General features: G+C 37.6%; 1 protein-coding gene across 1 annotated transcript in view; it reads left to right on the top strand.

Annotated features, from left to right (window-relative positions):
* The first annotated feature begins 6849 nt into the window (after positions 1–6849).
* Positions 6850–17446, top strand: part of LOC133649993 (double C2-like domain-containing protein beta) — a 78139-nt gene continuing 67542 nt past the window's right edge. The window contains exons 1-2 of the mRNA XM_062046708.1: positions 6850–6859; positions 13979–14058. Coding sequence (XP_061902692.1) covers positions 6850–6859; positions 13979–14058 — 90 coding nt within the window. The remainder of the gene's footprint in view (positions 6860–13978; positions 14059–17446) is intronic.

Below are 17446 nucleotides of genomic sequence, written 5' to 3'. Positions count from 1 at the left end.
TGACGCACTTTTGTTTTTTCCTCGACTTTATTACCTTTTTTAACCACTTCTTTCATGACTTCAAGAAAGCTCTTTCCTATCTCTATATTCAAACAACTGCAACACCCAAGAACAGAAAAGTGATACGGCATTATCTGCTCAAACTCTACACTCACTCTCACTTGTTTTAATGCCGCGCTCAAGCTGCTTGACCATTGTGTGAATTAAGACGCAAAGAAGAAAAACGGATATCACGTCATATGCAACCCAGCTAAACTGGTATCATATTCGTATATACTGTATCTGCTAATGTAGTTGTGTTGTTGTTTTTGTTATTGTTGTCCCCATAATGTCCCCTCTGCTGTCTTTCTATCCCCACCTTGTCTCGAACGGCTTAGCCGAAGTAGGGCCACATAGCAGAGCAAAAATAAGAAGAAGAATAACAAAAAACGCACTCAAAAAGAAGTGGGGGAAAAAGTAACTAAGGAAGCACACAAAAGGTGTGGGGAGGAAGCAAAGCGTGAGTGGAGCCAAAGCAGAAGAGAGTAACGCCACTGGAAGGGTAAACCATCAGGAACCTACTGGCGCCGAGTGAATGCACTGGAGAGCTTAAATAGTCAAAGGGAAATGAGTATCAAGTCTGCGCACAGGTGGCTCGGTCCCATGACCCAAAAAATAAGCACTGTAACAAAAAGCAGGCAAGCCTACCATGCCACTCCTGCTCCGGTCCGGTTGCGCCAAACACTAAATATATCCAAAATTCAATGAAGTTCAAAACAAACATGGCAACAGGAGAAGTATCCCACACTTCTGTTTTGAAAATTAAATTAATTAAATTAAAACCTTCTCAGTGGCGTTGAGGTTAGAGTGTACACCCTGAGATCGGTAGGTCGTGAGTTCAAACCCCGGCCGAGTCACACCAAAGACTATAAAAATGGGACCCGTTACCTCCCTGCTTGGCACTCAGCATCAAGGGTTGGAATTGGGGGTTAAATCACTAAAATGATTCCTACCCTCACCTCCCAGGGGGTCGAACAAGGGGATGGATCAAATGCAGAGGGTAATTTCACCACACATATCAGTGGTACTTTAACTTTAACTTCAAATCTTCACAGCAGATACGGGCATCTAGATTAACAATCGTATTGTCCAAGTGGCTAAACAGGACAGGGTAGGGGGGAAAAAAACCTGTTGGAAAAAATAATAAGAAAAACAGGATCAATATGTCTTTGTATAAAATGCAAATGACAACATCACACTGTTTTTTTCCCAACAGGCCAGACTGGTATGGTCTTCAGATAGCAACTTTCCATTTCTGTTGAGTGGTGATTCTAATTTGTGTTTTATGTTCTCAATTTGTTTTTAATTTTACGTTTTCTATTTTCAAATTAAATTCAAATACAGCAAATCGTTTTTTTAATTCCCATTAGTGAAAATAAAATCCAACAAACCAAAAGGTACATTGACCTCGTACTGTAGGTATACAAGGTGCAGATGTGGGCTGATTTGTCCCTTTTCTACAGCAGCAGCAGAAGCGTCACACTATGCTAACGTTAGCTTCCAACAACGAGTCGTACAAGGCAAAACTGCTTTTGTGGTATTGGGCCTTCTTATTTTTCAGATTTGATTTCATACTATGAACCCTCCAGGACCCTGAGATCCTCCGGCACTCGTCTCCTAATTATCCCAAAAGTCAGGGCACAAAGTCACGGGAAGGCATCTGTCAGCTATTATGACCCTGGTCTTTGGAACAGCTTGCCGGGAAACCTCAGGGCTTCAGAGAATGTTCATGGTTTTAAGAGCAAACTTAAGACTCACCTTTTTGATTTGGCTTTTACTTTATATGTATTATTTTATTGAAGTCATTAGGGTTGTACGGGACACCGGTATTAGTATCGTACCGCGATACTAATGAATCATATTCTGTACTATACGTTGTGTCATTGTTGGTTTCACGAGCAGAGGAGCATGTTCGGCAGCGCACAATCACGGAATACTTACAAGCAGACACAGTGTGTAGACAGAAAAGGGAGAACGGACGCATTTTGGCTTAAAAACTAACGATAAAGGTGAAGTTATAACACTGAAACGCCCTCAGGTAGAGGTACTTTAAGATGTGGCTAGCTAGCGGCTAAAGTCCACTCGCAGTCGGCTGTGTTATAGCTACTTCTAAATCACTAATCCTCATCTCCATGGCGATAAATAAAGTATGTTTCTTACAAGTATCATCCCTGCAGGACGAGGAATAGCTAAACATGCTTCACTACACACCGTACCTCACCGGCTTGACAATGTAAACAAATGCCATTGGTGGATCTACACCTGACATCCACTGTAATGATACCAAGTACAAGAGCGTATCTAGTCGATACTACTATGATTACATCGATATTTTTTAGCATCACAAAATCTGTTTTCGTTTTAAAAAAATTTATATTATGTTTATAAACTCAGGAAATACGTCCCTGGACACGTGAATATGACCAATGTATGATCCTGTAACGACTTGGTATCGGATTGATACCCAAATTTTTGGTATCATTCAAAACTAATGTAAAGTATCAAACAACAGAAGAATACGTGATTATTACATTTCAACAGAAGTGTAGATAGAACATGTTAAAATAGAAAGTAAGCAGATATTAACAGTAAATGAACAAGCAGATTAATAATCCATTTTTACCACTTGTCTTTAATAATGCTGACAAAATAATAGAATGGAAAATGACGAAATATGTTACTGCATACGTCAGCAGACTAATTACGAGCCTTTGTTTGCTTACTTACTACTAAAAGACAAGTTGTCTTGTATGTTCACTACTTTATTTAAGGACACAATTGCAATAGGAAACATATGTTTAATGTACCATAAGATTTTTTGTTAAACTAAGGCCAATAATGCCATTTTTTGTGGTCCCCTTTATTTAGAAAAGTACCGAAAAGTATGGAAATACATTTTGGTACCGGTACCAAAATATTGGTATCGGTACAACACTAGAAGTCATTTGTACTTAGCTTTTTTTAGTCTTATAATTTATGCTAAATGTTATTTAGTTCTATATACTGTGCATATCATTTTGTCATCATACTATTTTTAACTCATATTTTAACCTTGTTTCTTACCATTTATTATTTTTACTTTCCAGAGTTCCTCGGAGGGAGCCCTCTACATCAGGGATTATATCCATGGCTGCTTTGGTCTGACCCCCTGGTGCAGATGGCTCCTGTGATAGTGTTTCTTCACCAGGCTCCTCTGTACTCAGCCATGCATTCAACCGCGTGTGTTTGTTTGTGACTGATTACCGGGGGAGGTGGGTCAATAATATCAAAAATATCAATATCAACTGAAACTTACTAGCATTTCCACCCGATTGTCCGTGGGCCGTGAAGATGCCGTAACGAGGAAATTGCAACTTTTGTTGGTAAAGATTTACTTGCGGACGTTCTTCAGTGTCGTCAAGTGTTTAAAAAAAACCTAAGAGAACACAATAAAATCGTTGAGCGCTACATTTATCTGACTCACGACAAAATAAGGGTCTGCGAAAAATAGCTTACATATTTACCGCTATTATTAAAATACCCCTATGTAACTTGCACTGGTAATGCTAATGAGAAAACGAGCCTCAAACCCTAAACCGAGGTGAGCTTTTTTTCAAACACGCCTGAATGGTCCTGCGTTTAATCCTTGATCACTATGCTAATGCATGAATCATCTCTCCCCGCCGCCATGGGAAGGCGTTCTGTCAAGTGAAGACCTTTCTTTCCATTTTCCTCTTTTAATATAACCCCCGCCCCGCCGAGGTCAGTGCCAGATTGCACTGTCAAGTGTGCGCGTCTGGCTTGTTGAGCAAATTCCAAACAACTCACTTTGCTATTCATCTAAAATCATCTCTTTGGTAATAAGCAAAACAAATACTTCTTTTTCTCCCCCCACCCCCGCGCCAGCCTATAAGATGAAGTAATGGGATGCTGCGGAAAATTGTTCATTCAGGCCTGGCACAAACAAGTACATTAACACTGCCACTTGGTTCTTCAGAGGCCCCCCCAGCACCCCCTTAAAAAACAAAAAACAAAAAACATTAAACCTCTGCTATCACAGCAGAATAAGATACAATCCCTACTGGCACCTGTTTTGAGGTATTTGGGATCTGCATAAGTCCCGAAAATTTGACATCAAACCATGGTTTGAGTGTATTTTGAACATGCTTACAATTACAAACATGATACATCACAATTTCCAGTTTCTCCTTTCAACATGTTCGAAAAGGAGTAGAAAGAAGCAGATCTTATTGGAATCCTACCCCTTTTTCCATTAGATAGCAGTTGCTAACACTTATGTTCCCTTCCTGTTCTCAATTTATTCATAATGTACTCCAGTGGTCCCCAACCACCGGGCCGATTGGTACCAGGCCGCACAAGAAATAAAAATACAAAAAAATAAAAAAATAAATGCATTTATTTTTTTATTTTTTCATTAAATCAACATAAAAAACACAATATATACATTATATATCAATGAAGATCAATACAGTCTGCAGGGATACAGTCTGTAAGCACACGATTGTATTTCTCTATGGAAAAAAAAATAATAATATATTTTTTTAATTTTTTATGCTGGAACTATTATTTTGTTTGTTTTATGCGTTTTTGTCAAAGAAAACTTTGATGTTTTTATATGGCTACTACACAATATATGCAATATTCACCACATTAAACATTTTAAAGTGAAATATTTGAAGTAATTGGAGCCCTGAAAATAATTCATTATAACATGGATTTTTTGTCATTATTTTATTTTTTTGAGCAATGGCAAAAAAAGAAAAATGAAGAAAGACAAAAGAAAAAAAAATAGCCTGCATGGCAGCTTTTGTGTCAACATTGCAACTTTTTCTCATTATATTTCACCTCATTCCACTTTTTTTAATGTTCTTTTTTATTTTTACAATAGTATTTCCAGAATGTGTGGCGGGCCGGTAAACAATTAGCTGCGGGCCGCAAATGGCCCCCGGGCCGCACTTTGGACACCCCTGATGTAAACAAACGCCATTGGTGGATCTACACCTGACATCCACTGTAATGATACCAAGTACAGGAGCGTATAGTCGATACTACTATGATTACATCAATATTTTTTAGGATCACAAAATCTTTTTTCGTTTAAAAAAAAAATTATCTTATGTTTATAAACTCAGGAAATATGTCCCTGGACACATGAGGACTTTGAATATGACCAATGTATGATACTGTAACTACTTGGTATCGGATTGATACCCAAATGTATGGTATCATCCAAAACTAATGTAAAGTATCAAACAACAGAAGAATAAGTGATTATTACATTTTAACAGAAGTGTAGATAGAACATGTTAAAAGAGAAAGTAAGCAGATATTAACAGTAAATGAACAAGTAGATTAATGATTCATTTTCTACCACTTGTCCTTAATAATGTTGAAAAAATAATAGAATGTAAAATGACACAATATGTTACTGCATATGTCAGCAGACTAAATTAGGAGCCTTTGTTTGTTTACTTACTACTAAAAGACAAGTTGTCTTGTATGTTCACTATTTTATTTAAGGACAAACTTGCAATAAGAAACATATGTTTAATGTACCCTAAGATTTTTTGTTTAAAAAAAAAGCCAATAATGCCATTTTTTGTTGCCCCGTTTAATTAGAAAAGTACCGAAAAGTATCGAAACACATTTTGGTACCGGTACCAAAATATTGGTATCGGGACAACAGTAGTACATTGTTTATTAATCAATTCCATAATTTAATTCCAAATACTGATATACTTAAGGTTTTAAGTGTTGTACGTGCATACAAATGTTTTAAGTTACATTTTTCTGCGATGTTGTATTTCTCCTCTTTTGTTGGGAAGAATTGTTGTACGTTATTGTTTGCTTTGTGCACAACGTACCATGGAGGCATGATGGAAATATTAACAAAACAATCTTGCTTTCCTTCATACTTCCTCCAAACAAGCTCGATCTGTGACCTTTTTTCCAAGTGTGACGTCGGCAGCTATCTCATACTTGAAATTTTCTCCCGACAAACTCCCGGTATTCAGCCGGAGCTGGAGGCCACGCCCCCTCCAGCTCAATGCGGACCTGAGTGGGGAAAGCCTGTTCTCACGTCCGCTTTCCCACAATATAAACAGCTTGCCTGCCCAATGACGTCATAACTGTAGAATGATCGAGGGCGAGTTCTTGGTTTCTTATGTGGGTTTATTGTTAGGCAGTTTCATTAACGTCCTCCCAGCGCGGTAACAACACACAACAACAGCAGTCACGTTTAGTCTACCGTAAAGCAGTTTGTCTGCCATAAACAGCAATGTTGTGACACTCTTAAACAGGACAATACTGCCATCTACTGGATAGCCTCCAGAACACTGAAATTCAAGTATTTATTTTATTTATATGTATAATAAAATAAAAAATAAAAAATACATATATATATATATATAGCTAGAATTCACTGAAAGTCAAGTATTTCATACATATATATATATATATATATATATATATATATATATATATATATATATGAAATACTTGAGTTGGTGAATTCTTAACCACGCCCCCAACCCCCCACCCCCCACCCCCCACCTCCCGGTATCGGAGGTCTCAAGGTTGGCAAGTATGAGCTATCTCCATACATGGTAGAGGTTTACCCGAAGAGCTTTGCGCGAGTCCGCCATTGTAATCCATCGAGTTCCTTCTTTTTTGTCTATCCTCCTTTTGTGGGGCAGACTGGCTCGTACATGCACATGCATCCTCCGCTGTTGCCATTTCTAATACAAAGTGGCGCACAGTTCTAACATATTTGTCAGTAGACTCCATATGGAAGCCGCTAAAAACGACAACATGGCTGAGGGTGAGAAGACGCAGTCGAAGTGGAGGCACGTAAATAAAACCACCCACAAAACGGCGCATCCTGAAGAGACGGTCAGGAAGCGGCTTGAAAATGGTCTGTAATATATAATCTATGCAAAATTTTGACCAAAGACCCACCATTACATGTTAAGTAGACCACAGGGAAGAATTTTAAATGTAGAAAAAAAAAAATCATAACATGAACCATTTAAACTAAGAGGCCCTGTTTTGTTAGGATTACACCGCTGAAGGTGCTTCCCCAGGCAGTTTCGCTCCCAGGGAAGTGCCCTAAGAGAGGTAATGGAGCCAATCCCCGTGACAGCAGCTATCAGTCTCCTTGCTTCCCGTCAGCGAGAGTAAAGCGATGTGACACAAGCAACATGTTGCTTTTGTGGCGTTGTCACTTCCGATGTTTGGAGGGAGGTGTAAAGTCGTCATACCACGTCTTTCGGTTCCCCGGAGGCTCCAAGCTTTTAGGTTGCATATACAAGACATGGAATAAATATCTCTCAAGGACTGAACCATGATGTCCCACATTGACGTTTTCGCAGAAGTAAAGTGAGTAGTCGGTAGTAGTGAGTAGTAGGTCTCAGTCCGGACGCTTTTTATGGCAATTTCAAGGATTTTTTGCAACCTTGTGATAATTTTTTTAAACAAATTATTTGGCGTAGGAGTTTTAGAGAAAACAGGGCAAGATGTCTATGGATGTTCTCATTCATCCAGGTCTTGATGTTCTCAAGGCATTCCATTGATCGCAACTGGACTAGAAACATTTGAATATTGTGGTTTATTCTAGCAATTAGATAGATACCAATATTTTGGTACAGATCCGGACTAAATTGCAATAAGAAACATATGTTTAATGTACCCTAAGATTTTTTGTTAAAATAAAGACAATAATGCAATTTTTTGTGGTCCCCTTTATTTACAAAAGTACCGAAAAGTACAGAAATAATTTTGGTACCGGTACTGGTACCAACATATTGGTATCGTGACAACACTAATTACCATATATATTATACAGTAATGGATATTTTATGTCGTAGCAGTAGTAGTATTTATACTTATTTGTGTAAAGTGTTATCAATATTTTCATAATCCATCCATCCATTTTCTACCGCTTATTCCCTTTTGGGGTCGCGGGAATCGAACGGAAGGCGGGGTACACCCTGGACAAGTCGCCACCTCATCGCAGGGCCAACACAGATTGATAACATTTGTATTTATTTATTTTAATTTCCTCATAAGAAAATTCATCAAAACCAAAACAAAAATAGTAATATATATTTGATCTTATAGCAATAGTTGTATTAGTAATTATTTGTACAATTATTATTAAAAAAAAAAAAAAAAATTATACCTCCAAAAGAGGAAATGTATCAAAAATTATTTAACATTAATGTGAAATTATACATCACATTTTATCATATGAAAACATATAAAAATGTATGAGGAACATACATATACACATACTGTACATATACATTCACTGTACAAGCACACATATACACGTATTGTACATATACAACTACATATGCATACATACGCTCATGCACATAATCACGTTTCATCAAACATATATTAACGTTGTTGCCCTAGGGTAAACTGGGTAACACATGGCACACTGACAAAGCTTAACCTATTGTTACTATAACAATCTACAAGGTTAATACAGGTTGCTTCTCTTTCTTCCCCTCCATGTTTCTGCATTCTTTCGTATCTCTAGTTATCATTACGTATATGTATTGTTGCATTTGAACAACTGTATTGTTGTTAATAAAGGTACATTATTGGTATTGTTCATTATCATTAGCGCTATTTCTTTTAGTATCTGTATTGCTCCATTTTTAGTGTAATAATGCTCATTGTCATTTCTGTATTATTTTTGATTTTTCGCTAAATTTGATGATGTTGCTCTATTGTTGTTGTTGTTATTGTTGTGTTTGCTGTTGTTGTTTTTGTCTCTCTGTCTTATCCCCCTCTTGTCCCCACAATTCCCCCCTCTGTCTTCCTTTTTTTCTCTTTCTATCCCCTCCTGCTCTGGCCCGGCTGCACCAAATGATAATATAAATACATTTAATAATGTCAAATACAAATGAGGCAACAAGAGAAGTATCCTACACTTCTCTTATGTAAAGTAAATCTGAACAGCCGATATGAGCGTCTACATCAACTATATGATTTGCCTAAGAAGCTGGACAGGACCAAAAAAAAAAAAAATGTATGAGAAAATACACTGGCTTTGCACATAATCTATACATGATAAATCAAATAAGAAAAATAAAGGCCATCTTCTTAATAAAGACTTAGAACAGTAAAAGATGATACTTCCTCTGTAGGAAATAGACCAAAAACATACAAATAATAATAATCTAATAATATAAGAAAGTAAGGACTCTAAAATGTTGGTTACTTTCTTGAGCGACATGATGCAGAGCATGGTCTCTTGGCGCAGTAACAAGACATGCCAAGTGGGAAAGCCGGCTAATTACAAGCAGCAAGCGACTGGGTCTCACTTTCAGCCCGCAGAGTCAAACACTGCGGTCGACCTCAATCAGGAAAAGGTTGCTGAGGAGGCAGCCGCCGCCTGTTAAACACGCCACACCCGACCGCCATACAGTCGTTTCTGTCAAAAGTGCGAGACGTGCAGAAGTTCTATCGGTACTCTTTTGTCCTCCTCCTTTCGGGCCTTCATCTTATAATTACGCCAGGCGCTCTCAAATTGACCGGCGGCCGATAAAAAGACTTTTAGCACAAACCAGCCAGACTTTCATCCACTTTTTCCTAATTGCGCTTTTTTTGATGACTAATTTGGCTATTTTCGTTTTTCATGGAACGTTCTCTGACTAGCACATGAAGCATTTAAACCTGCAAATGTGGAGCAAGTGAATTATGCACATCAATGCTGTAAGCCAGGGGTGTCCAAAGTGCTAATTGTTTACCGGCCCGTGACACATTCTGGAAATGCTATTGCAAAAATAAAAAAAAAACATTACAAAAAGTGGAATGAGTTGCAATGTTGACACAAAGCTGCCATGCAGGCTGTTTATTTTTCTTTTGTCTATCTTTATGTTTCTTTTCTTTGCCATTGCTCCAAAAAACAACAACAACGTTATAATGAATTATTGACCTATTCAAGGCTCCTTTCTTTGACAAAAGAGCATAAAAACAAACAAAATAATAGTTGAAATGTAAAATCGACAGATATATCTAAAGTTGATCTCGTAACTTAAGTGTTGAAAGTAAAAAAAAAACTAATAAAAATGTATCACTTTATGAGTGGGGAACCTTGTGGATCCCAAATATATTTAATGGGATTTTATTTATCTTTTCACAGTGATTACTCAAAAATAATGATGAATTAAAATCAATGGTGTCCTGCATTATTGATCTTTTTAAGGCTCTAATTACTTCACATCAAACTTTGCTTTCGGAATGTTTTGGGCAGTGGGGGAAATACTGCATATTTCAGTTTTATTATAAAACACAAAGTTGTCTTTGAAAGAAAAGGCATCAAACCTTTTTGGTTTTTTTTAACTTTACATCAACCTGAAGTTGACATACTGTAGAGATTTACTGTAAGAGTTAAATAAAAAAATACAATAATAATTTGACTTGTTTTTAACATTTTAATGACTTAGACCCTTTATGGTCCCCGAGAGCCCTGAAGGTTAAAAAACGAAAAAACAAATCCATATACACTACCGTTCAAAAGTTTGGGGTCACATTGAAATGTCCTTATTTTTGAAGGAAAAGCACTGTACTTTTCAATGAAGATAACTTTAAACTAGTCTTAACTTTAAAGAAATACACTCTATACATTGCTAATGTGGTAAATGACTATTCTAGCTGCAAATGTCTGCTTTTTGGTGCAATATCTACATAGGTGTATAGAGGCCCATTTCCAGCAACTATCACTCCAGTGTTCTAATGGTACAATGTGTTTGCTCATTGGCTCAGAAGGCTAATTGATGATTAGAAAACCCTTGTGCAATCATGTTCACACATCTGAAAACAGTTTAGCTCGTTACAGAAGCTACAAAACTGACCTTCCTTTGAGCAGATTGAGTTTCTGGAGCATCACATTTGTGGGGTCAATTAAACGCTCAAAATGGCCAGAAAAAGAGAACTTTCATCTGAAACTCGACAGTCTATTCTTGTTCTTAGAAATGAAGGCTATTCCACAAAATTGTTTGGGTGACCCCAAACTTTTGAACGGTAGTGTATTTTGCTACGGTTTGAAAATGAAAAATATCAAAATGGCCCCCGCATTCTTTAATTTTTCCGTGTGCGGCCCTCAGTGGAAAAAGTTCGGACACCTCTGCTGTAAGCCGTTCAGCATCTCAGGTGTTTGATTCCTGGCTTTGACGTTAAACAGAGCTCTTGAATTTTCAAAGAATGATGAACGATCAAGCTAGATAAAGGGCCGGTCAGGTCCTGTGGTTTGATGATCTTAAAGTGTAAATACCTTCATGAAAATACCATAACTAAAACCCTCAGCTGATTAAATTGTGTGCCAATTCGTGGTTATGATGATACAGTTCCTTGAATTACGTTCACCTGATATACAACAGCAAAGGTGTTATTGTTCGATTTGTTATCAGGATTACACCAAAAACTTTTTTTTGTAGGGTCAACGCATGATGTACAAAAGACTGTCTCTGTAACGCTTGTTTTCTCTTTGTGTCATTGCGTTGCTTGAGTGTAGTTCACTTTTACGACACAGGAGGGGGCATTGAACGCATCATTACATCAGCAAGCTCTGAAAGTCAAGGTGAATTGTTTAATTGGCAGTGTGCGTCAAGACAAAATGAGTTGCAATACAGTTTTAAGCACACAACAAGTGATATTAAAGTGTCCATAAAGTAACTCACTTTGTATTGACTTACGATTTCAAAACAAATGATCAAATTGTAGACTGTAAAATTGACAATAGATTTTACGATTAAATTCCGCCGACTGAGTTTTTTTTACCGTAAAATCAACTTTGATACTGTTTTTTTTTCCATGTACAGTAAAACACTAAAACATAAAAAACAAAACAAAAAAAAACATTAAAACAAAAAGATTTTACGGTAAAAGCAAAACAAAACTGTTAGCTCTATTGCTTGAATTTTACCGCTAAAAACTGTGACGATCGGTCACTTCATTTCTGTTTGTCTCCTTGGTTTTTGTATTACTTCCGGTCAGTGCTCTTATTTTGTTAAATTTCCTGTTCCGCGGAGCACTGTTTTCTCCTCACCTGCCGTTGATTGGCAGCCGGTCCACACAATCAGCATAGGTCTATTTATGTTTTCGCTGGAGCACTCCTCAGTGCTCGATGATAAACTCTTTATGTTTGGAACTGTTGTATGCAAGACTGCTACATTTCTCTGTTGATGATAATTAAAATCATCTTACCTGCTCATCCTCCTGCTGGTTCTTGCATCTTGGGGTCACACAAACGGCAGTCATGCGAGTTCCTAACAAAAAACAGTGCTATTGTTTTTCCATTCCATTCATTAAATGATTGTATATGCTGTAAAAAAAAACACAAAAAAAAACACTGGTTTTACTTTAAAATTCTGGTGCTGAGCTGCCAGTTTTTAAAGTAAAATTAAAAAATATTTTTTTTGCAGCTTATGTAAAAAAATATATTGTTAATGTATTATATATATATATATATATATATATATATATATATATATATATATATATATATATTAGGGGTGTAACGGTACACAAACATTTCGGTTCGGTACGTACCTCGGTTTAGAGGTCATGGTTCGGTTCATTTTCAGTACAGTAAGAAAACAACAAAATATAAATTTTTGGGTTATTTACCAAATTTGCAAAATCTTCCACCAAAAATATTTTTCTTACTGGAATATTTGATGTGAAGTAATCGAAACCTTGGATAGGTCAATAATTCATAATAACATTGATTTTGATTCAATATTATGTTTTGAGCCATGACAGTTTGAAAGAAAAAAAGACAGCTTTGTTTTATTAGTCAACATTGCATCTTTTTCTAAATTACATTTAACCTTTGAGCTTTTTTATTTCACTTTTGTTATGTTTTTGTTTATTTTAATAGTATTTTTAGAACGTGCCGTGGGCCATTAAACATTAGCTGTGGGCCGCAAATGGCCTCCGGGGCACACTTTTGACACCCCTGCTATAGATAATAAAAAATTAAATCTGATAAATCTATCGATAAAAAGCAGAGCCTGGCGACGCATGCGCGTTTATCATAACTCTCTCGCTCTCTCTGTCTCTGCCCCTCCCTCACAAATGCTGCTGCGCGCACAATTTGTTTTGTTTTCAACCCCTTCTTAACCCTGAACGTACATTAAAAATACACGCAACCCTAACTCGAAATGCCGTTCATTTGAGGCATTTAAGAAACTCCGCTCCGACAGCTCCGCAAAAGAGGACATGTCCGGTGAAAAGAGGACGTATGGTCAGTCTATCGCAGCTCGTTAGCTGCTAGCATGCCGTGTGTTGTGCCTCGGTGTGCATTGTTTACACAACGTACATTACACTACTTAATATGTCTGTGTGGAAATTCGTTCAGTACACCTCCGAACCGAACCGGAACCCCCGAACCGGAACCCCCGTACCGAAACGGTTCAATACAAATACACGTACCGTTACACCCCTAATATATATATATACACACACACACATGTATATTCATATATTTCTCATTGTTAAACGTTGAAAGTGGACAGTTGATGACGATTTTACCCAGAATACACTTGGAGACAACATTGTCGATCCACTTGTAAATGTGCACGTTGCAAAGTGAAAATAAAGCCAGCCGTACAGCACAACATTTTATTAAAACGCCTACTAAATCACTAAAGTCCGTCTTGTAAAGTTTTTAGCACCCATGACTCATCCTGACTGGGTCACCCAATAAGTCCAGCTCCTTTATTGATGTTGAATATAATAAAACTGTTTGCATGATCCGAGCTCCTCCGGGCCCAAGTCTTGGCAAGGGGCGCCGCCCTCCCAGCCCCCACTGTAGCTCCGCCCCTGATTTTCCCATCGGGACCGTGCTTTATGACGATGGAAAAAAAAAGTTTACACCTGAGATAATAAAACTAACGTTCTCATATCTCCGTCTTCCTTGCAGCGACACTGGGAACACTGGACTTCAGTTTGCTGTACGACCAGGAGAACAATGCACTGCACTGCACCATCAACAAAGCCAAGGTGAGGCACCGTGATGACCATGCAGATTAATTGCAAAAAACAAGTCACGGTTTTTCGATCAACGAGCCTGTGAATTGATCATTTTGCTCATTAAAACGGTCAATAAAGCGGAAGTTTGCCAACTACACACTGATTGTATCCCCTTGCGTATTGAAATGTTTGGGGGAAAACAGCAGCCCCTGGATGAGTCCACCACGTCACAGCGGACAGATTTATTTATAAGGCTTGGCTACACATCTTAAAATAAGTTAAAATAAACTCCGGGGCTATCAGTAAGCTACAGACGCGGGAGATGTACACTACCGTTCAAAAGTTTGGGGTCACATTGAAATGTCCTTATTTTTGAAGGAAAAGCACTGTACTTTTTAATGAAGATAACTTTAAACTAGTCTTAACTTTAAAGAAATACACTCTATACATTGCTAATGTAGTAAATGACTATTCTAGCTGCAAATGTCTGGTTTTTGGTGCAATATCTACATAGGTGTATAGAGGCCCATTTCCAGCAACTATCACTCCAGTGTTCTAATGGTACAATGTGTTTGCTCATTGGCTCAGAAGGCTAATTGATGATTACAAATCCCTTGTGCAATCATGTTCACACATCGGAAAACAGTTTAGCTCGTTACAGAAGCTACAAAACTGACCTTCCTTTGAGCAGATTGAGTTTTTGGAGCATCACATTTGTGGGGTCAATTAAACGCTCAAAATGGCCAGAAAAAGAGAACTTTCATCTGAAACTCGACAGTCTATTCTTGTTCTTAGAAATGAAGGCTATTCCACAAAATTGTTTGGGTGACCACAAACTTTTGAACGGTAGTGTACATTTTATCGTTTTTTTGTCTTCAGCAAACAGGCTAACTTCGCAGGTTGTTCAAATGTGATTGTAATGTCAGCACTGTGTCCCACTCCGTGATGTTACATTCGTAATGAAGTGTATTTCTGGTCTTGTTGTTGTTGTTCGTTGTTTAGTCTTTATTTGAAGGGACAATGCACAGAAACATTAAGCTCCAACATCCTCATCCGGACAGAAGGCTGACACGGCAGTGCGGCTGGATCAAAAGAACCCTAACCAAATAACTCTAAATTAAGTCTTTATTACTTAGAATATGTTCCCCTAGTGTCCAAATAACTCTAAATTATGTCTTTGTTACTTAGAATATGTTCCCCATACTAAAGGGTTACCAAAAACATATAACTTTGTCTTGAATTTGAAAAAAATACATATATATTTTTCACTAAAGAAGGGTTCGGTGAATGTGCATATGAAACTGGTGGGGTTCGGTACCTCCAACAAGGTTAAGAACCACTGCTCTAGAGCTATAACTTTTGCATTCCGAAGCCTGGTTTTATTGCTTCTTCTCATGAGAGAGCAATTCCAGTCCACATGCGAATATCAAACTAAGGGGTCTTATCTTATTGTGTGCTCAAACTGAAATACCTCTATTTAATTAAACTTGGTGGTTTGCGCTCTCCAAGTTGGATGTAAATCTTCGCCATAAGCAAAACATGATATGAGTTAATTAATTCACTTCAGTGTATAGTAAATTGCATCTCTTAGTACTTTATTTTTCGGAGTATAAGTCGCTCCGGAGTATAAGTCTCACCGGCCAAAAATGCATAATAAAGAAGGAAAAAAACATATAAGTCGCACTGGAGTATAAGTCGCATAGTGAACAACAGGCTGAATAAGTGTACGTTATATGACGCATAAATAACCAACTGAGAACGTGCCTGGTATGTCAACGTAACATATTATGGTAAGAGTCATTCAAATAACTATAACATATAGAACATGCTATACGTTTACCAAACAATCTGTCACTCCTGATCGCTAAATCCCATGAAATCTTATACGTCTAGTCTCTTACGTGAATGAGCTAAATAATATTATTCGATATTTTACGGTAATGTGTTAATAATTTCACACATAAGTCTTCTTACAAAAATCTACTACTCTGCTTGCATGTCAGCAGACTGGGGTAGATCCTGCTGAAATCCTATGTATTGAATGAATAGAGAATCCTTTTGAATCGGGAAAAAAATCGTTTTTGAACTGAGAATCGTGTTGAATTGAAAAAAAAAAAATCGATATTGAATCGAATCGTGGGACACCCAAAGATTCACAGCTCTAGAGTTAATGAATACACTTCACATTAAAGTTAAGCTAAGGTAAAGCACTGTCTAAATTCCGGCATCAAACTGTCAAAATTCTAGCAAACTTTGGCCAATACACTTCAAATTCACTATTGTGGCATCTCTGACTGGTTTAACATGACAAATAGTACCATAATATGGGACCTTTAAGCTCTGTGTGTGTTATAAATTTGAAAGATCAATTACTTACTGAAATTGATAATTTACTGGTGGTGACGGACCTTGACTTTTTCTCTTTCCGGGTGCGTGAACTGTAAACAACAGCAAGGGGCTGGGAGGGGGGGGGTCTAATCAGAATTAGCATAAAGCATCTGACATACTTCCAATATGTTTCCTAGGTCAAAAATAACACAAATATGTTCGCGGCTGTCACGCTACACATCCTACACAGTGCAAGATAACACGCAGCGAGAGAGACTTACGCGTCTATTTCCACTTCTGCAGGCGCTAATTATTTCTAAAAGCATATTGCGCCACACCAGCAGCACTGATCCGTAACATGAGCAGTAGCACATAAAGGGGGAGAACACAGACATATGCATCAGGATTCATGTTAAATGCCAACTGCGACGAGGCTCTTCCATTCATGCTATTAATAGCGTAGACCTTTATTTGTTAATTCACTGGCTTTTTCAGGAGAATTCCATATAAGTGCAGCGCGGCACCCCCTGCAAGTTTTTCTAATGATTCAAATCTCTTTGTCGTGGCATTAATCTAGACTGACATGACTAAGAGCTCAGTCTACAGTAGAAATGACTTCCTCCCGCTACCTGGACTATCTGCCGATCCCCGATACCATCTTTGTACTCTCTGGGAGGGAGAGGAAATACACAAGCGGTATTATTTATGCCATGGCTTTTTTTTTTTTTTTAGCTTTGTCACAAGCAAAACTTTGGGAAAAGTTGGCCTAGGTCAGGGGTCGGCAACCCAAAATGTTGAAAGAGCCATATTGGACCAAAAATACAAAAACAAATCTGTCTGGAGCCGCAACAAATTAGAAGCCATATTACATACAGATAGTGTGTCATGAGATATAAATTGAATTAAGAGGACTTAAAGGAAGCTAAATGACCTCAAATATAGCTACACATGAGGCATAATGATGCAATATGTACATATAGCTAGCCTAAATAGCATGTTAGCATCGATTAGCTTGCAGTCATGCAGTGACCAAATATGTCTGATTAGCACTCCACACAAGTCAATAACATCAACAAAACTCACCTTTGTG

Source organism: Entelurus aequoreus, linkage group LG05 (assembly GCF_033978785.1).
Source record: "Entelurus aequoreus isolate RoL-2023_Sb linkage group LG05, RoL_Eaeq_v1.1, whole genome shotgun sequence".
NCBI lineage: Eukaryota > Metazoa > Chordata > Actinopteri > Syngnathiformes > Syngnathidae > Entelurus > Entelurus aequoreus.
The sequence above is the reverse complement of the archived record's forward strand: the minus strand, read 5'-3'. Positions and strand labels throughout refer to the sequence as shown.